The sequence below is a fragment of the Sus scrofa genome, chromosome 3 (genome assembly GCF_054392235.1).
Source record: "Sus scrofa isolate SSC_HxYL_T2T_F1_AM1 chromosome 3, Sscrofa_HxYL_maternal_Yorkshire_Landrace_v2.0, whole genome shotgun sequence".
Classification (NCBI taxonomy): domain Eukaryota; kingdom Metazoa; phylum Chordata; class Mammalia; order Artiodactyla; family Suidae; genus Sus; species Sus scrofa.
In genome coordinates, this window is record NC_139385.1 from 11,107,962 (window position 1) to 11,134,865 (window position 26,904).

Below are 26,904 nucleotides of genomic sequence, written 5' to 3' on the forward strand. Positions count from 1 at the left end.
AAACAGGCCTGTGGCCTCAGAGCCTGCCGGGCCCAAGGGGAGCCCAAAATAACATCTGAGTCAGCGTCCCTGCAGACACCCCCACCCGCCTGGGCCCACAGGGAGGGGCCTAGAGACGGCCCAGACAGGGGACTGGGCCAGGTCAAGTGGCCACCTGCTCCAGTAGGGACTCAGCCAGTGGCGGGCACAGCTCAGAGGGCAGGAAGACCATTAGGGTCAAGGGAGGGCAGCTGGGGAAGAGAGGGAAGAGGAGCCTTGCCCTGGGGCCCCTGTCTAAGGGAGACGGAAGGGTCTGCAGGTGGGGCAGTCTGACAGGGTCAAGGTCACAGCAAGGGGAGAAGTATGGGGCTGGGAAGCAAAAGGGAGCCGTCAACCCAGCCTAGGGTCAGAGAAGGGTGCTAGAGGCCCACAAGTCCTGAAGGATGGGTTGGATCTGGACAGGACAGGAATGGGGGAAACGCTCTGGACAGGGGAGTAAAATGAGAAGCCACGGGCCCTCAGGGACTGACACCAAAGCAAATAGGGCACCTCCACCCTCAGCAGGCAGACTCAGGCAGCCTAGGGCAGCCCCTGCCCGGCCCTCTCGCCAGGATCTGCCCCTCGCACCATGAGCCAGCAGCCAAGGCCAGGCTGTTGAACCCACCCTCTCCTGACCCAGCACAAAGGTGGCCCCAGCAGAAGGGACCATCTGCCCTGAGCCGTCCATATCCATCCATCCCTCCAGGTGGGCCCCAGCCCCAGGAGACTCAGGAGGTGAGATTGCAAGTCCGGGACAGGGCTCAGGCTGGGGTGAAGAAAGGGCTAGGCCACTGTCATCCAGGGTCTCGGCTGGGGTGGGGTCAAGGTTCAGCCCAACCTGACGGAGCTCCATGTTGTCAGACCTGGGCCTATTGGAGACAGGAGGCCTGTGACCTCGGTTCCCCTGTGAAGGTGGTTCCCAGGCAAGCTGGCCCAGGTGGTGCTATGTCCCCATGTCCCTGGGAGGGTGGTAGCTGTGAGGTCGTCCTGCCCCTCATCTCTAGGCTAGGGCAAGAGGTGGATACCTGAGTCCCCACTGGCCTGTGGCTTAATCCCCCAGCTTTCCTGAGAACAGCTCTGCTGTTCTTGGCCCAGGGCCTCCACTGAGCCTGGCACGGCCCCGGCTTGGCCCTCACCAGCGAGTGAGGGCTTGGCGGGGGCCCAGCCAGGGCGGTGGACATGATGAAAGCACAGAACATGGGGCTGGGGCGGGCAGCAGGGGCCCAGCGGGGCTCTGGTCAGTGGTTCGGAGGCAAGGTTAGGGCTCACGTCCTGGGGCCCCCCCTTCATCCAGCAGAGGCTGCAGGAATCTTTCCCCAGCTTACCTGGTACAGAAAACAGATAGACCCTGAGCCTTCATGCCTCGGAAACAAATTAAGACTTCCCCAGAGGGAAAGAACCAGAAGATTGAGAGCAAAACTCTCATCTTCTCTCCCTCCCCACCCCTTCCTGCACCAGGCCTTGATTGGATCTTTACCATGCTCCCAGCTCAGTGCCAAGCTCAGTAGGGGGCACAGGCATGGATTTTCTGTAGAGCCCTGATGGCTGGACCACACCCCTCCTTACTGCCCCAGTTTCTCAAAGTCTCCTTGAGCCAATGATCTGAGCGGGGCTTTGGGGGGAGCTCCAGCTACCCCATGCCTGAGGTATGCAGTAAACTTCTCTTAGGGGGATAACTGAGGCTCGGGGAAGCTAACTTGCCCAAGTTCAGATAGCTCAAAGTGGGACAGTGGGAACTTGAACCTGAGCTATGTGAACCCAGAACCCTATGGGGTAGAGAATGTGTCTAGGCATACATATGTGTGTGTCTGTGTGTTCCTCTGTATGTGTGTCCCTCTGTGTCTTCTGTGTGTGTGTGTGTGTGTGTGTGTGCACATCTGGAGAAGGGTGGAGAGCGCTGAGCCTGGCTCAGAGGGAGAAAGGTCAGGGCCAGGAGATTTGTCACAGAATGGTGCCCAGCAGTCCCTGAGGATCGTCTTATAAACCCCAGAGTCCCCTGGTCCATTTTATTAGCAATCTCACATCCTTTTGGTACAGGTTTCATTTGGTTTTTTTGGTTTTGTTTTGTTTTGTTTTGGCCATGCCTGTGGCATGCCGAAGTTCAAGGGCCAGGGATCGAACCCACACCACAGCAGTGACAATGCCAGATCCTTAACCTCTAGGCCACCAGCGAAGTCTACAGATCTCGTTTGTGGATCCCTCTCCTGAACGTTATCTGCAGAGAAATATTTCGACTGTGAAACCCCAGGTATCCACCCAAAGTTGTACTTCCCATGCCCGTGACTGGGGCTGAGGGTGAAGGATTGAGCAAAGGTGGGCTCGCTGGTTGGCAAATGACCGACACATGAGACTCCTGATTTGTTAATTCTGCATGTTAATTCCCCAGTCCCTGGAGATAGATCTGTGAGACCAGGGCTTAGTTATCTTTATATCCTTGATGCCCAGTACAGGGCCTGCAATACAATAGGGGTTCAGTCAATATTTGCTGAATAAACAAATAAGCACCTCTTCGCTGAATGGAGAATACCTGAGCTTCCAAACCATCTCTACTAATTAAGAGCTGAATGCCCTTGAATGAGTCATTTAAACTCGACTTTGACTAATCCTAGTGAGAGCTTTAGACTAGATCAGAGGCATTAGAGTTACAACGTGTAGGGCACGAGGCCCATCTCTTGCTCCCAGACAGACGTTACCAATATAATTCTCACCTGCTGAAACTGGCTATCCTCAGAATCCTTTTTAACTCCATTTCAGGCAGCTATTGCCAGTCAAATGTGGTTGGTGAAGGAACATATTTGCCCTCCTGGGACAGGACACACTCCTCCAGCCCATAAATCTATGAACAAGTGGAGAGAAGCTTCTGGGAAGGGCCAGGCTGTGGGGTGGGCTTAGGGAAGAGAAAGGATCAGATCAGGAGGCTTCCTCCCTGCAGATTCTCTACCCCAGTCTGGGGACCCTCAGAGCTGTAGAAACTGGTGGGCTTGTCCCGCACCGGTAGGAAAGGACCTGCAGATAGAGGGAGGAGGGGGAGACCCCACTTCCTGCCTGAATCCTGATAGAATTTGGAACCATCATTCAACCAAAAAACCACAGGCAGCTCAGAGCTTTTATTAAGTCCAGGGCCTGGGGGAAGGGCGGTGAAAGAGGGCACTCAACCAGCAACTCAGGAGGGAAGGAGCTCTACCAAATGCCAGGGCCACCAAGCTGGGGGAGGGGTCGGGTGGGCAAGCTGAGCGAGGCCTGGCTCTGCTGAGATTTAAAATGCTCTTGTGTCAGAGTTCCCATCACGGCTCAGCAGTTAGCAAACCCAACTAGCATCTATGAGGACGTGGGTTCAATCCTTGGCCTCACTCAGTGGGTTAAGGATCTGGCATTGCTGTGGCTGTGGTGCAGGCCGGCGGCTACAGTTCTGATTGGACCCCTAGCCTGGGAACCTCCATGTGCCATGGATGTGGCCCTAAAAGGCAAAAAGATGAATAAATAAATAAATAAATAAATGCTCTTGTGTCAAAGTAGATCAGACCTAAAAGTGAAAGGTAATACTATAAAGCTTCTAAAAGAATACTTGGGTGAGTATCTTCAAGACCTTTGGGATGCACAAAGATTTCTTAAACAAGACAGAAAAACACTAACCCCTAGAGAAAAGACTGATAAATATGACCTTATTAAAAGCAAGAACTTCTGGAGTTCCCATTGTTGCTCAGCAGGTTAAGAACCCAACTAGAATCCATGAAGATGTGGGTTCAATCCCTGGCCTTGCTCAGTGGGTTAGGGATCTGGCGTTGCTGAGAGCTGTGGTGTAGGTCACAGATACAGCTTGGATCTGGTGTTGCTGTGGCTGTGGTGTAGACCGGCGGCTACAGTTCTGCTTGGACCCCTAGCCTGGGAACCTCCATATGCCTCACCTATAGCCCTAAAAAAAAAAAAAAAAAAAAAAAAAAATCAAGGACTTCGGTTCATCAAAAGACAATCTTAAAAGTAGGACAAGCTTCCGGGTGGGAGATTTTTCTAATACATATAAGTAACTACAGAATTGTATCAGCAAAAAGAACTCCTAAAATTCAATAGGAAAATATCAAACCAATTTTTTTTAATGGTCATAAGAGTTGAATAGGCACTTCACAGCAATGATACATGTAAATTCCCAAATTTATGTAAAAATGTGGTCACCACAGTTACTCATCAGGGTGATGAAAGTTAAAACCACCATGAAGAACCCTTATATGGAGGGTAAAATTTAAAGGCTGACAATTCTAAGTCTTGACAGGATGAGGAGCAACTGGAATTCTTGTAGACTGCTGGTAGAAGTGTAAATTGGTACTATTTGTAAAAACTGTCCAGCATTTCTTCAATAATTAAACATATACTTAGTGTAGAACCCAGATGTTCCATTCCTAGCTCTACATCCAGGAGAAATGAGCACATATTTCCACAAAAGACAGGGATGTTCCTAGCAGTATTGATCATAATACCAAAAAAATGGAAACAACTCAAATGTACATTAACATTACAATGGATAAATACACTGTGGTATATTTCTAAGGTGGAATACTACATAGCAATGAAAAAGAATGAGCTACAACAGTGTGGATAAATCTCGTAGTCTTAGTATGAGCAAAAGAAACCAGACATAAAAGGTACATAGTGTAGGACTCCATGTATATGAACCTGTATTTGATTCCTGAGACTGTCATTGACAGATTGCCACATGCTTGTCATGAAAGCAACAGAAATCTATTCTCTCACATTTCTGGAGGCTGCAAGTCCACAATCAAGGTGCTCCTTCTGAAAGCTCTAAGAAAGACTCCTTCCATGCCCCTTTCTAGCCTTGAGTAGTTGAGAGCCATCCTTGGTGTTCCCTTTTAAGTTTAAAATAAAACCCTTTTGTGTAAGTCACCTGATCTGTGGTACTTTGTTAGAGCAGCCTGAGAAAACCCATATACCCTCTAGAAACCTCTGGTGGCTCCACCTTCCTTCCAGAAGCAGAAGCTGTGGTTGAGAGAGAGGTGACCCGCATGCAGCAGAGTCTCATAGTCAAGGTTAGGCCAGTGGTTCTCACCTTTTAAATGTGCATTGGAGTTCCCGTCATGGCTCAGTGGCTAACGAATCCGACTAGGAACCATGAGGTTGCGGGTTCGATCCCTGGCCTTGCTTAGTGGGTTAAGGATCTGGCGTTGCCGTGAGCTGTGGCGGCTTGGATCCCGTGTTGCTGTGGCTGTGGTGTAGGCTGGCAGCTAAAGCTCCGATTCGACCCCTAGCCTGGGAACCTCCATGTGCCGCGGGAATAGCCCTAGAAAAGGCAAAAAGCAAAAAAAAAAAAAAAAAAAAAGTACATTACCATCAGCTGTTGGGCTTAGTAAAGCACAGACCACTGGTCTTACCTCCAGAGTTTCTGAGTCCATAGATCTGGGATGGGGCCCTAGAATCTGTGTTTCTAGCAGGTTTGTCCTCATGGGGTGCTGATGCTGCTGGTCCAGGGACCACACTGTAATAACCCCTGAATATGATGCTGAATAAACTAAGAACCACTGGCCTGGCACCCAGAGTCCCCCGTGGAAAGGTCACTTGCATAGATGGGCCATCTAGCCCATTCTCAAACTCTGCTGTGCGTTGGAAGCATCTGAGAAGCTTTGAAAATATCAATATCTTGGGTCCTACCCTAGAGATTCCAGTCCCAGGTACAGCCTGGACAGTGGGATTTAGAAACGCATGGCCAGGGTTAAGGAGCCCTGCTCCAGTCTGCCCTCCCATTGTTCAGAGGGGCCTCTAGGCCCAGAGAAGGAAGAAGTTACCCAGGGTCACACAGCAATTGGGGCATGAAAGCCACCAGTCCTGCGGAATTTGGAGGGCTTGGGGGCCAGGAGCGGGCCTGGTGCCTCCCGAAAACAATGGCCACCCAAGCTTGGGAGCCAAGACCCCATGCTTGGCAGGAATCCAACATGTGGCCAGGCAAGGGGGGCCAGGAGGCGTGTAGGAATGGGGGACTCCCTCCCCCATTCACTTGTCCACCTACATCACTCAGCCACGTCATGGGTGCCTCCTTCCCACCAGCAGGACGGCAGTGCCCAGGGCAGAGCGTTGAGGACCATCTGTAAACACTCACGGTAACCATGTCTCTTGGCGTTTCTGATTGTGACATGCAGGGAAAAAAATCCATCATCGTCCAGTATTCCATGCAAACACGTGAAACTCTGACAAAAGATTCAAGACACAGGGCCGATTTGGTCACGTGTATTACAGTTGCATCCATTCTATTCTCTCATTTTAAAATGCTGTTCCTGACCCATTAAATCAATTTTACACCCTCTCAATAGGTCATAGCCTGCAATTTGGAAAGTGCTGGTAGAGCATGAAAGGCTGAGCAGGAAGGGCCAGCATCCACCCAGAGTCAGTTACTGGAGGCTAGAAGCAGGGCAGGGACAGCTGGGATCTACACTTTCAGAAGCCCCACCCCCACCCCCGCAAGCAGGCAGGTAGGCGGCCTGTGGCTGGGCTGAAGGGTAAAGGCCTTGGTCAGGGCTGATTCAGCCTTCCTGCTTTTGCAGATGCCACCCAGAGCACATCTCCCTTTGAGAGAAGGAAACAGGATGCCGTTCTAACATCATCTCTTCCAAGAAGTCTTCCTGATTGCTCCTCTTTCCCAGGATGGCTGATGCTAGTGTCCCCTAAGTGTCCCAAGGCTCAGTGCCCAGCCAGAGCAGGCAGCTCAGGAATGCGGAGGACAGAATGAATGAGGGAGTGGATAACCCAGGCCCAGCAGGAGCCCCGGCCCAGCCTTGCCTGCCTCCCACCCTGCATCCTGGCAGCTGCCCCGCCTGCCCCGTGGGACCCGCCCGGCGCCGCAGGGATCAGGCCAGCTGAGGGTTCTGGGCATGAGTGGAGGGGTCTGCTCAGGGCAGGGAGTGGCCAAACGTGGTGTAGGGATGGAGACTGGCAGGACCCAGGAGAAAGAGAGCTCCTGCCTGGGAGTGTTCCCGGTTCAGGCTCTTGGAAGGGCTCCTGGGCACGGTGGGCTGGAGGAGGCGAGGCAATAAGGGTCTGCAGGAGCTGGCACTGCTGTGAGCCGGGCAGAGGGAGCACGGAGGAGGGCAGGAGTGCACAGACAGTTCTGCCCCCAGCTCCCAGACCCTGCGCAGGAACCTTGGGGAGCAGGCGGCTCGGCCCCAGGCCCTTCTGTGTGCCCAGCCCAGGGAAGAGAAGGCCCTGCACTCCAGGTGCTGAGTGTCCCACAAAACTGGGGCCATTGCCCCATCAGAGGACAGTGTGGCTGGTGAGGTAAAAGAGCCCGAAGGCCTCAGCTCCTGGCCACAAGGCCTTGGGGTGACCTTGGGCTAGCTGTGTACTTCCTCAAGTCAGTTTCCTGACCTGGGGAGCAAGATGGACAGTCTAAGTGATGAACACCTGTGTATGTGTCAGTCCCATGTCCCCTCCCTCCACCCTGGAGATGGGACATTCCCCGGTGGGTCCCCTGGGTGGATCACCCTTTGCAAACATCCCCAGAGACGGCTCAGGCCCCCAGCCTCAGCTCAGTGTCGGGCTGCACAAAGGCTCAGAGGCTCCCATAAGGGAGACAGTGAGGCCAGGGCTGCTTCTGGTCTCCAGGGCTTAGAGAAGACGCCTGGATTTTGGCTGGGGGTGGAGGGTGGCGGCGGAGAGACCCAGTAACGGGGATGGAATTTGCTGCCCCAGCCCGTGTGACAGGGGCTCAGAGTTAAAATTAAATAGATCTAAAGGAGATAGGGAGAGTGCTCTTTCTGGCAGCCCAAGTTTGTAGACAGGGCTCCTAACCCCTGTGTTTATAAACTTGGTTAATAATATCTCTGATCAGAAATGGAGATGTGCTTTATAAACTGTCAAGTGTGAAAGCAAGGAGAGGCGTGTTCTAGACTCCTCTGTCCCGGGTCCCCTGGGGAGGGGTGCACAGAGCGCCCGGCTCACGATGTTCCCCCCAGACCGAAGCAGACAGCCCGTGAGGCCATGTGCGAACAGCCCGGGGCAGAACGGCCCGTCCGGGACACCCACCCCCCTGCTCGTCCGGGCCAAGGACCCAGACTGACAAATGACTCAGACACACAAACACCCAGGCCTGGGCAGTGGTTGCTGGATCAGAGATGCGCGCCTCAGGAGCTGGGACACCCTCGGGCGGTGGTGGGGATGGGTACGTGTGGGGAGGGGGCACCTTCCTGGGCCTCCCCCATCCCCCAGCCTTGACCTTTTGCTTCAATTGCCTGAATTGGGCTCCATCCCACTCTTGGGCACTTGCTGTATTCCGGACTCTGACAGACACGAGTCTCCCTTCGTGAGGGCCGGGAGGACCCCTGTCTCCCTAAGAGAAAATGAGGGTTTCTGGAGGTTAGTTGCTGTTACTATTGACGTCACCGACATCAGGTATTACTAGGTGATCTGTCCAAGCTCACACACTAATCACAGTGAGGGCCACGGGCCTCCCTCCGCCCCCAGCTGCCTGCTCCCAGCACCCCAGCCTGGGGGTGGCAGAAGCACCCTGTGCTGAAATTTCAGCCCGTCTCCCCCATTTCTAAATGCCCCTCTGAGCACAGCCTGAGCTTGCCTCAGGCTGAGCCCGAGTGATGAAATGAGCTTCAGTGCCTAGCCCAGGCCCAAGCATTCAGTCTCTCCTCAGCCATGGGCGCATTACCGCCAGTAAAGTCCCCTGAGGGGTCCCCGTCGCCTCTAGGGAGAGCCGAGCTGCAGAAGGCCTTTCTCCTCTTCTGGCTGAAATGTTGGCTCTGGGCTGCTGCTGCCTGGCACCTCTCAGTAGGTGGCCGCCCTCTCTGGCCCTCCCCTGGGGCTGCCTGTCATGGGTGCGTCCCAGGCCTCCCCCTGCCGGCCCTCAAGGACCTCCTTCTCTCCCTGTCCCTGTCCCTCATCCTTATGCCCCATCCCACCTGTACCCCTTCAGGAGCAGGAATCACCCTCAGATCTTCCCATCTTGCTTGTCCCAAGTCAGGCTCATCTTCACCAGGCCCTCACAGTCTCACTCTGCACAGTCCACCCCCCCCCCAGCCACATTTGGCTGCTGAACCCTAGAAATGTGACTAATCCAGCTCGAGATGCCCTCTAAGTATAATCTCTATGCCAGTTGTTTGAGTTCTTTTGGCTGCACCAACAGCATGCAGAAGAAGTTCCCGTGCAAGGATCAAACCTGTGCCACAGCAGTAATAATGTCAGATCCTTAATCCACTGAGCCACCAGGGAACTCCTACACACCAGTTTTAAGACTTAATATAAAAAAGAATGCTAAATATCTCACAAGTAATTTTTTATACCTGCTACATGTTCAAATGATAATATTTTAGATAAATTGGGTTAAATATAGCTTATTATTCAAATTTTTCTTATGTTTTCTTTCATTTTATGTGGCTACTAGAAAATTTAAGATCAGAGGAGGGGAAAGTTCAGACATTAGTATCCTCAGCTGGGTCTCATGGACAGGAGAAGATGGGTCTAGGAAAGGTGTGTATAGAGGTCTTTCACTCTGCCTTCCTGCTGATTCTCTCTTAAAACATTTACACTGGAGCCCACACCACCCAACCAGCATGTGTTTCCTTCCCAAACCCACTTGGATCCATATGAGAAATTCATGCTCCCCCCTGTGAGTGTAACCTTGACCTGCTTTCCTGTGGGGCTGCCTGGAGGGACATTTACATGGAGGTGTACATGACTGAGGGTCCACAGTAGGGGTCCCAGGTCTGGCTGCCCCCAAGGTCTTCCCAGGCTAGCCCAGCAGCACATGCTTAGTTAGCACCCTCTGGTCCAAGGTCCCGTGCAGACAGCACATCCCACACTCAACAGATAAAAGGACCACATGTAGACAAGGAAAAAACCAGAAACCACACCTCCCGGGATTCTGGAGGTCTGTCCCCACCACCAGAACTCTGCCCCCATCTCTGCACATCTGCGCTTCTCATCTCATACTCTTGGACCAAGTGGGAGGCAGCAACTGCCGTCCTCAAACTGCCTTCAGGGATGGCCGGGCCAGTAGAGAGTAAGAGGAAGTACCAAGTCCAGCCCAGGGCCCCACAGAGAGGCCCTGGGGCGGGGAGGCTGAGGCGCACAGACCTGGAGGAAGCTGAGACCAAGGACCCTCGGTGACCAAAGTCCAGAACCCAGCCCTCCAGGACAAGTGTAGGTGCTAGGGGGCACCTCCGCCAGCCAGGAGGAAGGAGAGCAGAGAAGCTAGGTCCTTGGGGCCTTGAAGGCCATGCTCGGAAGTCTGGACTTTGGCTGGGAGGCAACTGAGGGTTTCTGAGCAAAGCAGTCACATGCTGAGAGCCAAGGGCGGCTGGTGGCTCTGTTCTTCTTCCTAAATGGCTGCACCTAGAGATCCTGGCGGACAGGGATGGCCTGTCAGTGACTCACCTGGATGCCTAGGAGTAGTGGGGTGGTTTACTTGTCAATGATAATGGTAAAGCTGTTATCATTTTCCAGCATGTGGTGCATCAGGCAATTCCACATTTATGGCCTTACTTAATCTATTCAGCTCTGCAGGGAGGTGGGCCTAGGGCAACTGAGGACTCTTAGGTTTCTTAAATCATGAATGAGTGAATGTTACTCTAGAACTGTCACCCCCAGTCCTTACATTATGCATTGAGTGCATTGGGCTAAATTGCGCTGGATAATCTGGGTTTGATTATGGTTTACTGGGTTTGATTTTGAACTGAGGCCCCCTTTTGAAGTGTACAGAAGCCTTGTTGAACACGAGTTCATGGAGCTGCTGCAGCACAGGGTGCTGAGAAGATGGAGGGACGCAGCTGGGGGACGGGACACAGGACCCTGGCCCTGGGGGTAGAGGCCTAGCAGCCTCAAGTCTGTCCCTGTGAGCGCCCCTCCACACCTCTCCTGGATGCCCCTGCCGCAAGCCCTCTTCCGTTGGCTCCAGCCTCTCTCCCAGTCCTGGAATTAATAAAGACTCTGAGCAGACTGCGGTTTGCAAGTCTGAAAGCCGGTTCCTGCCCACGTCACTGCCCCGAGAGGAGTGGGGCCCAGCCTCTCCCCAGCACCCCGTTCCATCCCCCTCCCTGGGAGGGGCAGGCACACAGAGGCGCCCCCCCAGCCTCCCCTCCCTTCCCGCAGCAGGCCCCTCTCAGGCCACAGACCCTAACCCTGAGCACCCCCTCCCGCCACCAGCAAGGGCTGTCTCGGGCTTATAGTCGCCATCAGCTACCCCCCAAAGCACCCCCAAATAACACACGCAGGAAGTGAGAGCTGTACGCTTGGTATGCCTGCACTGCTTCAAAACAATTCTGCCTGCGTGCCCACCCCCTTCCAAACCTCTGGAATGGCTGCTGCCTGAGAGCAGAGAGAGGAAGGGATGGCCCAGAGTCCCAAGCTGACCCAGCCTAGAGCCAAGCCTCAGAGTTCTGCAGGAGTGGTGCTTGCAGAACCCAGGTACTCGCAGCAGCACTAGGACGAGGGCAGTGTACAGAGCATTTGGACCTGCAGACACAGTAGAGAAATATATGACCACATCTTTTCATCTCTGCAATAACCTCCTAGGCAGGGATATTTATCACTGTTTGACAGATGAGGAAACTGAAATTCATGGAAGAAGTTACCCTGCAAGCAAGTGTTAGAGCCAGAATTTAGTCCTAGGTCCTGCTGGGTCCATTGCCTGACCTTTGGCATCTACACTCCCTGCTGGCCATAAAAACTGCCCAGCGCTCCTGGCTGGAGGAGGGGTCATTTAACCCCCTTCCTCAGACCTGTGGCTGTGTCCTCCTCTCCTTCTCCAACTGAGTGCTGGGAGAAAGCTCTCAGAACTTGTGGTCTCTAATTCTCCCCGTCACAGGCTGTGATGAGGGTCGGTACCAGTTTCTCTCTCCTATCCTCTGGCTCCTAAATTTCTTGAGTGGGGAAGTATGACCCCCTCGCTTTCCACTCCACCCCCTAAAGTCCCCAGGTTCCCCATCCAGCACAGGCAGGTGGGAAGAACCCAAGGCCTGGAAGTGCTGGTCCCAGCTGTGTCGGCGCAGGGCCGCCCCCTCCTGGCCACCAAAGGAATGTCAGCCCCAGGCGTTCTCCCGGGGCAGGGAGAGAACCAGCAGTCTTGGGACTCCAGAGTCTGGTTTGGGTTCTAGGGATGCTCAGCACTGGGACAGATGGGGGCCAAGTGATAAAGGGGGACTGAGCCACCTATAAGTCTAGGTCAGCTCCCCCAGCCTTCTGGTTGTCTACAGGGCACCTGGGGAACGAGCCTGACCTTGACCGGACCCTGTAGCCTGCACAAGCCTGCGAGGGACTGCACCTTGATCCATGAGAGATGGAACCCGTGAGGTGTGTCAGGGGCTCCCACATGTCCCCCAGAGACCCCAGGGAACAGCACCAACAGTCTCGATCCCCAAGCCGTTCTGCTCACAGCCCCTCGGCCTCTTCAGACATGGACCCCAGATGGACACATCACCCCCTCCCCAGCTTCAGGCAGGAGGCTGTGACCTGAGACCCCAAAGAATGGAGCCCTGTAGTGCCTCAGGGTCCCCAACCCTTCCCCCTGGTGCCCTACAGGACAGCACCAGCAAGAATGGCACCTTCCCGGCCTTTCTGCCTACAGCCCCTTGACTCTACAGACACTGGCCTGGGCGCTGGACCCCAGGTTCTGACCAACACCCGCCTCCCCAGCTTTGGGCAGAGCCTGTATCTTGGCCAGGACTGGTGCTGTTGGGGGAGTCCGGAGTGCTAGGGTGGGGGCAGAGGCGCGGGACAGCTGGCCTGTGTCCCCACACTGGGCCTGGGGCCCAGCCGGAGGGGCGGGGGCCTGGCCACTCAGGCCTTGGCTGGGGCCGGATTTTTGGCCGGGCTGCAGGGCCCTCCCTCCTGCTTCCTCTCCCGAGGGCTGTCCTGGCAGAGGCCCCCCTCGCACTTTCTGGCGGGAACAGGGCCAGCAGTGAAAGAACAGCCACAGAGGGAAAGCGGGAGAGAGATGGGGGAAAAAACTATGTGTGTGTGTGTGTGTGCGTGTGCGTGCGTGCGTGTGCGCGCGCACGCGCGTGTGTGCGTGTGTGCACTCGTGTGTGTGTTAAGGAAAAAAGCCCGCGGTCCAGTCCAGTCAGACCCAGCCTGGGAGGCTTGTGAGCCGGCCTTTCGTAATTGCCCCCTCCCCGCGCCCCCCTCCCCGAGGCCTCCCCTTTCTCCAGCCCGCCCTCCCGCCCGCCCTCTCTCCCTCCCTCCTTCCCTCACAGCCGACGAGGCAGCAATTACGCTTTGGGGATAAAACGAGGCGCAGTGAGCAGGCTGGGGCATTTCTCCCCGAGATGGCGGGTCTGACAGCTGCAGCCCTGCGGCCCGGAGTCCTCCTGCTCCTGCTGTCCATCATCCACCCCTCGCAGCCTGGAGGTAGGCCTCTCCCTGTCCCCCCAACTGCCCACAGCCTTTGGGCCTCCTGCTCAGGTGGCTGGACTGACAGACAAGAGGGCGCCCTTCACCCTCAGCATCCTCCAGAGGGTCCCAGCAGCAGCCCCTGCGCCACTGGATCCCTGGAACCGCCCCTCCCAGGAGCCAGCCAAGCCGAGCAGAAACCTGTCACACGATCGCCCCACGACTCAGGATGGTCCCAAACCAGCACCAGGTTCTGCTGCCCTGTGAGGGCTGAGGGACCCTGCTCTGTCCTGGGGGATCTCCCAGTGGGGGGTCTCGAGCATGCTGGGGAAGGACCGGCAGGGTCCCTCGGGTCTGTGGGCACTGGCAGTCTGCACACCTGTGGACCCAGCAGGCGTGCAAACATGCCCTGGGGGCAGGGGATCTGGGTTTGAGGCCAGCTTAGTGACAGTGAGCTTTCTGACCTCAGCAGGTTCCTTATCCCCTGGGAAGTCAGGACCCTGCTCCAAGGAAAGTCAGGGTTAAGGTGATTACATGGTTGCGGGTTGGAAAGCTGCTGCTGGGTCTGTCCCTGGTGAGGAGGGCTGGGACTTTCGAGCGGGTGTGTTTGTATATGAGTGTGTGTGTGTGCATGAGTGTGTTACATGCTATTGCACAGGTGTGTGTATATGCCCGAATGTGTCACCGAATAGAGGAAGAGGTTTCTGAGAAGGAATGAAATTTCACAGGTTCATTCCTGGACAGGTGTGTGTGTGTGTGTGTGTGCGCGCGTTTGGTGGGAGGAGGTATGTGAAAGTGCCTGTTAGCATGTGCTAAATTCTGTCATCCAACAGGCATGTACATATGGGAGATCTGGTATCCAGGTGTGTCTCTGGGTGTGTTTTGTCATTGTGCATGTGCGTGTGTGTGTGTCTGTGTGTGTGCATTCATGGGCTGGAACACAAGCTAGGACAGGGAAGCTGGGGAAAGTGTCCCTCTCCCGGCAGAAGGACTGTGGCAGGTGGAGGGGCTAGAGGGGACCTCAGGGCACTCCTAGACCACCTGGCATGTTCCCTGCTATGGACCCCTGAGGGCGCCCCCCCAAAGGCTCTACGCATCTTGGACCACCCTGGCAGTGGCTCACAGGGTGCCTGAAGGTGCTCCTGGCCACGGGAAGAGAGAGGTGCAGGCAGGCTCCTGAGCCTTTGGTGGGGCAGCCTGGGTGGGGTCTGGTTTCCGTAAGAGTGCTCCTTGCCATGAGAACCAGCCCTTCAGTGGGGGCCAGCATTGGGGGCGGGGGGCACCGGGTGGAGCAGGGCCTGGCTGGAGGGCTGGAGTAGGGGCTGGGCAGGAGCGGCAGCTGTTTCCGTGAGATTGCACGGCTGGGCAGGGCCGCTGGGAGCAGGAGCTTCCTGAGCAGAGGTCAGCTTCTGGGTCTGGACGAGGCCAAGGGATGTGCATGCCACCAGGTGGGGGCCAATAGGGGCAGGGAGACAGTCCCAGAGGAGCAGCCACCCTGCTCCTGGGAGTAGCATCTCTGGTCCTGCCTGAACCTCCTTCCTGGAGTGAGACCCCCGAACACCTGCCTTCCTACCTAGAGCACGACAGCGAGTCCCCACAGGAGCCCTGAGAGTAGAGAATTGTTGTCTACACTTGACAAATGGGGAAATCAAGGCTCAGACAGGTTTAGGCAGCCCAGGGGGTTAGTAGCCGCCTGCTCTCTGCTCTGGGCCCCAGGATGAGGGGTGGGAGCCAGGTTCCGAGAAGCATGTGGGGAGGGGCGGGCCCGGGCTGAGTACTCTGGAGCGGGCCTGCCCTAAGAAGAATGCATCCCCAGTGACCGGGCTAAATGTTCCGCTGGCCCTCGTCTTTCTTTGCAAACATAAATCTCAGCTCTGTCGCAGGTGGTAGAGTAGCTGGGTCCAAATAAGGGGTGTGCGAATTGATGAGGTCTTCTGAGGTTTGTGCCCAGAGCCTCCCAAAGGAAATCTAGAGAGATCAGGACTGGGAGGGGCTCCCCACCCACACGCACATGCGCACACACCTGCCTGGCTGTCCTGGAAGAGCCCAGCTTCCCCCTACCCCAAGAAGGTGTCACCCTCATGGTCTCCTCAGCTCAAAAGAACCGTGTTGCCAGTGGAGACAAGAAAGGGACATCCCAAGAAGACCCTGTAGTGGAAAGGGTGCCCCAGACCTGTTTAGGATGGGTCCAAAGTAGCTTTGAAGATCTGCTGCCCCAAACTCCCATGCCATTTAAAGAGAGAAGTTAAATCAGGTGTAATTGGGACCAGCTGCCCCAAATCCCCAGCAATGTTATCGTCTTGATTTGGGGTTGGTTTCTGGTTTTGATTTTTTTTTTTTCTGATTTCGGAGCTGAAAATGGCTTGGAACAGGGATGCTCGGCCCTGGCAGCAGGTTGGAGTTACCCAGGGAGCTTGAAACAATTCTGATGTGGGGTCTCACCCAATCATTCTTGCTTTATCTGATATGGGGAGGGACCCAGACCTGCCAGTCTTGTAAAAGCTGCCCAGGTGACTCCAAGGAGCCTCTAGGACCTCGGACCTTGGGTTTAGGAGTTGATCCCCGCTCCCTGCGTCAGCTGGGGCCGAGGCAGGAGGTCAGACGCGCCTGGGCGAGGGAGGGGACGAAGTCATTCACTGGAGGACGGATTGTTTTCAAAAACCCTTGGCAGCCTTTCTCCATTGCAAACAACAAACAGCTTCGTGTGGTCTTATCTGCTCCCCAGGCAGGCCCCCTGGACTTGGAATTGGCAAAGCCCCCTGCCAAGGCCTGCTGGCCTGCTGCTTGCTCCCAAACAGCCGTCTCCCAGATCTTTGAACCTAGAGCCCAGGGCCCAGGCAGAAGGCCCTGCGTGGTGACTGGGGTCAGCTGTGGGTACCGGGCCAGACACTTCATCCCTCTGGCTCTGGGTTGCCCTGGCTGTAAAATGAGGGAGAAACGTCCTGCCCTACTTTATCTCCTAGGGCTGGCGGGAGGTTCCAGCAATGTTACATTGCAAAAAAAAAAAAGCATCAGTTAAGACGACTATGGGAATCTGAATTTTAAAAAGAATATGTTCTCTTACTCAGAATTCGCTAGCTCGGGCTGATCGACCCTTGTAATTAGTGCACATTTATAAGGTTTGATTTTTCCCTCTCGCCACTCATGCCACATTTTATCTCGTCGGGGGGCAGCCCATGTGTAAATAGGAATGCAGTGATGGAGGAAGTAGAAAAGACTGGGTGGCCCAGAGGAATCCCAGGAAATCCAGGAAGGCTTCACAGCAGAAGTGACATTTGAGTTAGACCTTGAAAGAAAAGTAAATGTTTTAAGGGGTTTCTGGGGATAGAGGTGAGCCTCAGTCTTTGGGGCTCTGGAAGACAGAGTTGGAGAGACAAAGAGGCTGATTCTATCTCAATAGGAGGGAGATATCCCTGCAGACAGAGCTGACAGCCTCAGGAGGTGGTGATTTGCCTGTCATTGAAGGCATGCAAGCAGGAACACAAGAGGATGTTTGCAGAAAGAATTTCAGCCCGGGCCAGAAGACTGTTATGATCCCTGAGAGTCTAGGATCATGATTCTAAGATGCAAGAGACAAGTTCCACCCTGGGCTAGCCGGCAAAACAAGCCAAACCCACATAAAACAAGACAAGTATGCTCCGGGCCAGCTGCCTCAGGCCAGCTGAGCAGTAAGAACCACAGGCTCAGAGAAGACAGAGGGGAGAATGTGAGCTCAGCCTTGGTGGAAGGGTAGGACTTGGGGAGGGGAGAGGGCACACCTGGCAGGAGGGCCGGCTCAGGCCGAGGAGCGGAGTGGGAGGGAGGATGACCCTTCCCGCGAAGGGGCCCAGGAGGGGGCTGCTGCCTCTTTGAAAGCCTTTGAGCAACTATAGCCTTTACACCCACTAAACCTTCTCCATTTCCTCAGTGCAAAATGGGGATCAAAATCCGGGGCTCCCCAAGGCATCATGGTTCAGGCGCAGAGCTTGGCAGGCACTGTTGGGATCTGAATCACGGAGGTGGAGAGTGGGGGGGCAGAGATGGGGAGGCGCTGGGGAGAGGGGGAGCCGAGAGGAGGTGACCAGTCCGGGAGGGGCCTGGCCGAGGCAGTGGGGGGGGCGGGGAGAACAGAGCCCCAGGAGAGGAAGTGGGAGTCCAGCCAGGCCCGAGGGCTAGACCAGCCGGAGGTGGGGAGACCTTTGGCTCTTTGGGGATGGAACAGGTCAGACCAGATCCGCAGACGTCTCTGCCTCCCCTCCACCTAATTCACCCATCATTTGTTGAACACCTACAGTATACCTGGCCCCTGGCCAGGTACTGTGCAGTGAAGTATCACTTTCTGTTTTTCTCTGAGTGATTACCATGTGCCAGGCCCAGAGTAGGACAGGTCTCTTCCTTAAGCTCTGACAACTTGCCACAGCCTTGCAAGGCAGCAGTTATCAGTCGCCCATTGCTAAAAAGGAAGCTGAGGTTCAGAGGGACTAAGTGACTCGCCTGAGGTCATACCGATGGTAAGAAGTGGCACAGCCAGGGTTAGAGGCTGGACGGGTCTGTCCTGCAATCCTTGCTCCCCCGACCCAATCACGCTCTTCCTGCTGTCTGCTCTGGAGCCGGAGAGCAGAGGGGAGAGGCAGGGATTCGGGGGGAGAAAAAGGGGAGGAGAGAGAGAGGCCAAGGCAGAGAAAGGCCTGGAGCTTACCGGGGAAAGGCACATAAGAGACAGTGCTGAGAGCTCAGAGCTGGAGGCTGGAGCCAGAGAAGGCATCAAAGGCTTGGGGCGAGCCATGTGTGCACTTGGCAGCTGATGACAGGGCCAAAGCGCTCATTCCCAGCAGGCGCAGCCTCCTGGGGCCACCACTCTGAGCCCCTGAGGCTCTGACCGGATCGCTTAGATACTCTGGGCCCAGATAGCAGAGCCTGGGGGGCCTCAGGCCCTGGGGGGTGGGTAGCACCAGAGCTTTGGCACAGGGTGACAGCTTGGCATCCCCTAGCCTGCTGGGCCTCGGCTGAGGCTGACAGCGCCCTGGGGCCAGCAGGCCCAGCTGTGCAACATGGCTCGGTCACAGAGTCCAGATGTGTGCTGGGCACACTGCAGGGCTGCCCAACACTGTTCCCCAACCTCATCCGTGCCCCGTTCAGCAGGGTAGTGCAGGGGCTCGGGCTGGGACACGGGCAAGGCGGCTTGTTAAGGCTGGGGCTCCTCTGTGGTGGTGGAGTCACAGCCTGGTCTGCATCAGGATTGTCTGTTGCCATGACTACACACAGGCTGAGTCTGGGGCCCCACATCACAGTGTTCCCCAGTGAGAGCTTCACTGGTCCACGGGGACTGAACTCGTGATCTTGGCTGGGCAGACGGCCCCTGGCCTGGCCAGTGAACTAGCTTTTCCTTAGGAAACTATTCACTTTTCTCATTCATGGTGTCCCCCTCTGGGCCCCGGCGCCTCCTCAGCGCAGTGTCAGACAGCCAGAACCCCACCCAGCCACGGCTGCCCAGTGACTGAGGACGCTGACCTCACACCGTCCTATCAGTGTGGGAATGGCTGCGCTTTTGCTGGCAGCAGCCGCCTTTCCTTACCACTTGCCGTCACAGCCCAGCCTGCCCTCCCACAACTCTGGCCCCTGCCCATACCGCTCAGGGCTCAAGAGACTTGGCTGGCCAGCAAAGGGCGCTCGGACCCAGCCCCACAGCAGGCCCTCTCCAGGTAACTCAGTGCAAACTGGTAGGCCTAGAGGAATAGCCTGGCTTTGAATCCAGGCTCCAACTCTTTCCAGCTGTGTGACCCTCGGCACACGCCTTAACCTCTCTGAGCTGGATTTCACATCGGTTAGAATAAAGAAAGTAACCCCTGCCCCTTCTGAACGCACCGGGCCATGTCGAGCAGCATGAATGAGAAAATGCTCTGTAAACATAATTTGCTCGTTGGACACAAATTGCCCTATAAACAGGCAGTATCATCATCACCATCGTTGTCTTTAGTGTTAGCAGACTTTTATTCATTCTGGCTAATGGAGGACTCTACCTACTTCCTTCCAGGGGTCCCAGGGGCTGTTCCTGGGGGAGTTCCCGGAGGCGTCTTTTTCCCAGGTAATGTACATGGAATTTCCACACACCCGGGGACGACAGCCGGTGATCGCATGGGCAAGCCATGCACATTTTCACCCAGCAGAAGGGAAGAATGTAGGCATGCCTGCCACAGAGGCATGCCACCAGTCACCCCTGTTTTAAAAAACAGTTTAGGAGTTCCTGTCAAGTCTCAGTGGTAACGAATCCAACTGGTATCCATCAGGACTCGGGTTCGATCCCTGCCCTTGTTCAATGGGTTAAGGATCCATCAGCTGTGGTGTAGGTCTCAGACACGGCTCAGATCTCCCATTGCTGTGGCTGTGGCAGAGGCCAGCAGCTACAGCTCCAATTTAACTCCTAGCCTGGGAACCTCCATATGCTATGAGTGTGCCCCTAAAAAGACAAATAAACAAACAAACAGATAAATAAATAATAAAAAGCCATGTACACGACACTGTTCTGTAACTATTAAGAGCAGAAATTTTCTGAAAGATGGAACACAATGCTTGTGAGGCTGTAGGAAAGTGGTCGCCTGGCCAATCCCCACTATCTAACAATCTTCGAACCGTTAACCCCACTCTTGGAAATCCGTGCAAAGGAAATAATTTTCGGAGAAAAGAGAAAAGGAACCATCTGTTCCAAGGTTCATAGGAATGTTACTTGCAAAAATTCAAAATAAGAAACCCACTTCGGGACTTCCCTGTGGCTCAGAAGGTTAAGGATCTGGCATTATCACTGCCGTGGCTCTGGTTACACTGTGGTGTGGGTTTGATCCCTGGCTCAGGAACTTCCTTGGACATGGCCAAAAAAAAAAAAAAAAAAAAGAAAGAAAAGAAAAAAGAAAGAAAGCCACCTGACTGGAGGGTGTGATTAAGTAAACCTAGGTTATGCAGCTGCTAAAAAGCATGAATGTGCTATCTGTCGGGTGATACGGTGAGGTGATTTTCAAGTAAAGACAATAATAAAAGCAAGGACTAGGTGCAGATGAAGATTGGGATGGGACCCCCCCAAAAAAGAAAATGGGCAGAAGATTAATTCCGTGGCGGGGGAAGGGGCATATTTTCTTTTAATTTAGGAAAAAAGCAGAATGTTTTAAAGTACATTGAAAAATCAACAATAATATTGTCACTGTTTGCGTATTCACAACTGACGTGGAAGTGAGTGCAGCTACCAGCAGACTGCCCAGCACACACGGCCGCAGGGCTGTTTGCCTGATGAGACAGAGAAGGAAGCGAGGCTCTCCGAGGCTAAGGCCTGCCCGAGGTCCTGTAGCTAGGCAGTCATGGAGTTGACCGTGGGTCCGTGGATGGCTTTCTGGCTGGGGCACTGATGGGTCTCTCATTCTCTCTCTCTCCCGACACAGGGGCTGGTCTCGGAGGCCTGGGAGGAGGAGGTGAGTTCAGACACCAAATTTGGTTCCTCACTGATGGGGTCTGGGTCTCACTCTCGTCCACACGGGTCCTCGGACCTCAGAACCTCAGAAGGCGCCCTCGTTTCACAGATGGAGCGTCCAGACTAAGAACTGGAACCTCCAGGCCCCCTAAGCCCCTCCCCCGGGCTCTTTCCCTGGTGGCTCCCGCCTTCTTTCACATGTCTTTTGATCCTCAGTAGTATCCCTGCAAAGCCAGCTGAGTGGGAATGACCCTCCTGTTTTCCCAGAGGCTGAGGCACAGTCTGAGAGAGGGTAACCCAAAATCAGGGCCGGAGATGGGCTCCCCACCCAGGCGTCTGGGCTCCTGGCCGCTCCCTGTGCAAAGGGAGGGATCATTCCTGACAGCCCTTTTAGGCCCTGAGGACTGAGACCCCGCAATGCCCTGGGGGGGTGGGCTGGGACTCCCCATTTATCACCATCTCTTCCCTCTGCAGCACTGGGCCCTGGAGGCAAGCCACCCAAGCCAGGTAAGCGCTGAGGGGGCATGGGAGGGAAGGGCCCACAGAGCCTTGAACCCAGCCTGCGGACCAGAAGGGGGGACAGGCAACAACAGCCCCTCACCCCTAGTCAAACCTTTTATGACCAGACTTCCTGGGTCAGGAGGCCAGAGGCAGCTTGGTGTCCTCCCATGTCGGGGTGTCCTGCCCCTGCCCTGCGTGCGCCTATGTGCCCAGCTGCCCGGAGACTCCCTCTGCAGGGGGTCTCAGAAAGCCCTGGGGCTGGGGTCAAAGGTTGGAATGGACCTTTCCTACCTTGATTTCCAGTGGCCACCACACCTGTGAAGGTTCCTCTGGGGCTCAGACGTAGACGGTGGGCCCCAGTCTCTGCCCAAATAGTCCCTGACCCCAAACCAAGGCCTCTCTTACTCCAGGTCAAGATCTAGGATCTTGACTTTAGATATCCTTGACTTGGATGACAATCCGAGCGCTTATCCTGACCCCAGGCTGAACTGTGAGCCCAGACCAGGCCCTGAGCCTAACCCTAGGCTGCACCCTGACCCGGGTCCCAGAGGAGCTTCCTTCCTGATCCCAAGCCCCTGTCCCCGCCTTGCCCAGAAGGCCCATATCTGCTACTGGGGTCCACCATCAGTGTCAGAAAACAACCCCAGGAAAGAGAGAGGGCGGGTTCATCCAGGAAGCCCTGGTGGACGAGGAGCAGGTGGAGACGATGGCGTCTCTGTCCGGATTTATGGCCCCCTCAGCCTGAGATGCTCCACATGCAGCCTTGGCACCCCCCACCCTGCTCCGTGTCTCCCTGGCTCTCACGCCCGAGACTCCAGGACGGTTTCCCTGTCCAACAGCTCTTACGAAATCCTGATGTTCGATGATTCAAGTGCAGATGAATCTACAAGACCCAGATTCCCTTCCCTGCAAGCCCATCTGGGTTGTGAAACTCCAGGGCTGGGGCCAGGAGGGAGAGACGCAGGAGGGCAGGAGGCCTGGGCAAGGGGTTTGCTGAGGTCTGGAGGGGTCTGCGAGGCTGGGAGCCTCAGGACTCACTGATCATCCTACCACAACGGTTCTCTCGGAGGGGCCAGTGATCTCAACAGGGTCTTTGATGGTGGAGAGAATTCAGGGCAGGCCAGACACTCAAAGGTATGGAATTAGGGTCGTGCTTGTTGGGGAATCCCAGATGGTGGCGGTCTTGACTGCAAAGCTAGAGCAGGGGTGGGCTGATCCCATTGGCCGCAGGGCACACACGGTAAGTTGTGATGAAACACCGAAGGGAAAACCAAGACAACTGCATACGGCTGCAATTGCTACAGCGAAGCTTTTATTCATCAAAGATGTAGTTTTAGACTTCCGAAGGAACTTCCAGCCCCAAGTGAAGGAGTGGCCCGAGGGGAAAGTCAGGACATCTCCTGATGAGAAAGGGCTGGACTCGGACCTCCCTGAGGTCATCTTCCAGCCTTAGGACTCTGGGCTACAAAGGCAGGCAGGGCCTCAGTGGCGCCCTGCTCAGGGCAGCTCCCCACATCCGGCAGGAGGGACGTCCGGGGCCTGGCCTGTGGGATGGAACTGGGCACAGGCAGTGTGTGTCATGCTTGGGAACAACTAATCCTTTGGCCAGTAGAGGGTGGGTGGCCTGGCAGCTGCTCCCAGGGGCCTTGGGGCGGGCTGGCCCGGCCCGGGCTCTCAGTGGGGGACCAGGCAGCTGGGAGCCGGCCCTTGCCCACACCCCCAGCACCGGCTGGAGGCCAGTCCACGAGGACAGGAAGGAGCTGGGGGACACCCACTGGGGTCAGCTAGGAAGGTTGCAGAGCCTACGTGCTCTCTGTTCACAAGCCCTCTGGTCCCAGGGAGGTCGGGAACACACTGGCCATTTTGTAAGTGGGCCAAAGAGGCAGCAGGATTTGAACCCAGAGCTCTCTGAGAGAGCCCGTTGGGTTGGCCAGGCCCCTCAGCGCTCTCTCCTCCTTCCCGGGGGCTGGACTCCGTGGGGCATTTGGGCCAGGTGAGTCCACTGGAAGGAGGGCGAGCAGGGGCGGGGCAGAGGGGGGCGTGGGAAAGGGGCAGATGACTGCAGAGGGGCTGCCTGCCCCGCCCGCCCACCCAGGCCCTTCTCACCTCCTGTTTGGTCCCCATCTTCTCCTTCCAGCCCTTCTGGTCAGGAAAGGCCCGAACAGGTCCCCTGCCCCTGTTGGAAGTCAGGAAACAGGCTGGCTTGAGAGAAACCCCTGACAGGGCCTGTAATGCTGGGAGGTGAACCCGGGAACGTGCCAGGCCCAGCCTGATGGCACCACACCTGCCCAGAGTTAGAGACCTGTCTTGCTGGGGGGCTGGCCGAGTTTCAGACTGGCCAGTTCCCGGAGGTAGGAAACGGGAGTGGGGGAACCACACCCAGTGAAAGCCAGGCCGACCCTCCAGGGCTCAGCACTCCCGCAGGTTGCAGTCAGTCCCCAGAGAGGCCACCCCTGCGCGCGCGGGACCCCAGTGGCCAGGACTGGCTCTTGTGGGAGAGACGCTCACATTTTCAGAGACCAACCCGGCATGGTTGTGAACTCCAACCTGACTGCCCGTGGGTCCTGGCCAAAGCCGTGGAATGTCTCCTGGAGGGGGAAGAGGAGAGCTCGGGCCCAGATGTGGGAAGGAGAGAGCCAGGGGGACCCATTTGGCTTTTTATAAACATTTTAGCATCTGTCTGTAAGCAAAGAGGCTCCTAGACTGCAGGGCGGGCTAGCTGGATGGACAGGCAGATGGTGGAAGACAAAAGGGGCTCCAGACACAGGGAAGCGGACATGGCCTGAGCCAGGAGACCCTGCAAGGAAGCCAAAGAGAGTCTTAGGGTGGGGACTGTCGTGGAAGCAGGGCAGGGCTGGCCTGGGTGAAGTCTGGCTGGCAGATTCTGCTCAGCTCCAGCCTTCACCGAAAGCCCTGCTGGGTTCCCGTTAGCTGGCGGGTCTTCTGAGGGAACTGAGTCTGATTGGGGCATGTTGGGGGCAGACAGGTCAATGCAGTCATGTCCACATGGCACATAGCAGTTGGTGGCTAAACAGCGGCTGCTATTTTGTCGGGATTGACCCCCCCCCACCGCCCCACCCCCGCCCAGGACCAAAGGCTTGAGTCCAGCTTAGAGGCCTGGGCTGCCCCACACCAACCACAGCCTTGCCAGGTTCCCGCCCCCATTCCAGGAGACCCTTCCCCGCCCCAGGCCCAGGGACGATGCCCCACACCTGCCTCCCCTCACCTGGCTGTGTCTTCTTCTCCCTGCAGGTGTCGGAGGGCTCGCAGGCGCTGGCCTTGGGGCAGGTTAGTGTTGACACCCAGGCAAGATGCCCCTCTGGGGGCTGGGGCATCTGCCCAGAATGGAGGGCAGTTGGGGTGCTGGGGTGAGACCAGGCCTGTCCCGGGCACTGGTGCTGGGGGTAATGCTGAGACCGCCCGCCTCAGCAGCTGCCCAGAGCACAGGGGAGTCACGGATATGATGACATAGGTAATTTGTGAGAGCAGGAGGGAAGCGGCCCCAGCACCCATAGGAGTCGCCCACCCCATTGCGCTTCAGGAAGGCTTTCTGGAGGAGGCGGGTATAGAATCTGGACTCCAGAAGATCCCACAGTTTGTCAGGCTAAGTGGAGCAGTCTGGGACAGAGAACCCAGTGCTGTGAGCAGTGGTCACAGCTGGGCAGGGCAGTCCTACAGAGAGCAGGAGAGCCTCAGATGGACCTCTTGGGGGCAGTGGGGCCAGGGGTGGGGTGAGGGTGGGGGGCAGGACCTCAGCCCACCCTCCTCCCTGCAGGGCTCGGGGCCTTTCCTGCAGGCGCCTTCCCAGGGGCTCTGGTGCCCGGCGGCGTGGCTGACGCGGCCGCAGCCTATAAAGCTGCTGCCAAGGCTGGTGAGTGTTACCCTTTGGGACAAGCCAAGAGCTCTGTGGCTTCTGGGGGCTCTCCACTTTGCCAAGGGCTTTTCCTGGGGGGCAGCCTCAGCTCCAATCTGCTGGGGTTTGGGGAGGCATCAAGCTGGGCCTTAGTCTCAAAATGAGGTGGTGGCAGGGCCAGGCCTCAGCGCAGGCCCCGCTGCCTTTCGCTGTTTCTGGTGTGACCTCCTCCTCTTCCACGCCTGGCTCTGTAGGTGCCGGGCTTGGCGGCGTCGGTGGTGTCGGCGGCTTAGGAGTGTCTACAGGTACGGAGGCTAGACCCACGTGGCCCCGGAGAAGGCTGCGGGTGTGGGCGGAGCCCGCTCTGATGCAGCCCCTTCCCTACCAGGTGCAGTGGTACCTCAACTCGGAGCAGGAGTTGGAGCTGGCGCGAAGCCAGGGAAAGTACCAGGTCAGTGTGGGGTCCCTGGGACTGATGGGCAGAGGTCAGGGAGGGGCCAGAGCCTCCAAGACCCCCTGAGCAGGAAGGACAGGGCCTGGGGCAGGGAAGGTAGCCAGGCCCCAAGTGAGGGGCCGTGTCCGAAATAGGGCCGAGGGGGCCCCGGCCTGTCTTCCAGGCCCTTCTCCCACGACCTTGGAGCAGACCTCAGGGACAGACTCTGGGGTGGGCATTCAGGTGACAGGTGGCGATGCTGAGGCTCAGAATGGGGAGGCAGGACAGAAGGGCCCACGCGGCCCGTCATGGCGCAGCTGGGGGAGCCTGAGGTGTGCACACTCCCCATCTGGGGCTGGTTCCTCTGCGCCAGGCCCTTGAAGAAGTGACTTCAGGTTAAACAAAAGGCTGCCTAAGTCCACACAGCAGGGCGGGAACATCTGGAAGCTGTTAGTCCAGGGGTGGGCTGTGCCGACCATGTAAACAGGCTCTAGGAGACGAGACAAATCCACGCACAGAGGGGTTGGCAGAAGACTTCCGGAACTCGTGGGAGGAGGGCTGCAGCCACTGCACACTGTCTCTGGCTGTTCCCACCGGGGAACCAGGGTGGCTGGTTTGGGAGCCCTGGAGCTGCCATGGAGGGATGGGCCACGAGGGGCTCCCGGAGGCCAGGCTACTGTTCACATGCCTTCTTTTGGCCACAGGTGTGGGGCTCCCAGGTGTCTACCCTGGTGGAGTGCTCCCGGGCACAGGTGAGAACAAGGAGGGGAAGGGGGCTCTAGGGCAAGGAGGGCAGCCCCTGGCAGCTTCCGGCATGGCCCCTCACAGCCCCCCAAGCTGAGGCCCCCGGAGACCCTGGGTCCTGACTGGCACTGTTTCTCTAAGTGTCCAAGCTCAGGCTACAGACTTAAAACTCCTATTCATCTTTCCCCTGTGAGGGTCAGTGAGCTCCCCCGGCCCCCCAAGCCCTGAGCCCAGGCTCAGACCCAGACCATCGTCACAGCCTGGGGTGGGCCCCCCAAGGACAAATAAGTCCCCACTGGGGCCAGCTGTTTCCCAAAAGCCGTGAGTCACCAGGGGGCCCGCCCAGTGCATCCGCCCTGCAGGAGACCCTCAGAGCTGCCCTCTCACCCTCGTTCCCTGCCAGGGCCCGGCCACCCCACCCAGCATGTGACCTCCTGAATTCCCCCAAAAGCCCGGTCCAGGCTGCTCTGCGGGATTTGTTGGCAGAGCGTCCCCCCTCGGCCCCTCCCCACTGTGGTGTCCCAGCCCCAGGGGAGACAGGAAAGGTGGCAGCACTAGACCCTGGCAGATGGAGCCCTCCCGGCCAGG

At 56.5% G+C, this 26,904-nt stretch overlaps 2 protein-coding genes across 3 annotated transcripts in view; both read left to right on the plus strand.

Annotated features, from left to right (window-relative positions):
• The window catches only part of TMEM270 (transmembrane protein 270), a 147,174-nt gene extending 134,862 nt beyond the window's left edge, over positions 1–12,312 (plus strand). The window contains exon 5 of the transcript XR_014840265.1: positions 12,216–12,312. The gene's annotated coding sequence lies outside the window, so the exon portion shown is untranslated. The remainder of the gene's footprint in view (positions 1–12,215) is intronic.
• A 958-nt stretch (positions 12,313–13,270) lies between these two features.
• The window catches only part of ELN (elastin), a 31,485-nt gene continuing 17,851 nt past the window's right edge, over positions 13,271–26,904 (plus strand). Inside the window, exons 1-9 of one of the 2 annotated variants that reach the window (XM_021085791.2) lie at positions 13,271–13,368; positions 19,364–19,414; positions 20,757–20,786; positions 21,260–21,292; positions 24,539–24,574; positions 25,062–25,157; positions 25,394–25,444; positions 25,528–25,590; positions 26,277–26,324. In XM_021085791.2, the coding sequence (XP_020941450.1) occupies positions 13,287–13,368; positions 19,364–19,414; positions 20,757–20,786; positions 21,260–21,292; positions 24,539–24,574; positions 25,062–25,157; positions 25,394–25,444; positions 25,528–25,590; positions 26,277–26,324 (490 nt within the window). In that variant the 5' untranslated portion in view covers positions 13,271–13,286. 2 annotated transcript variants of the gene reach the window in all.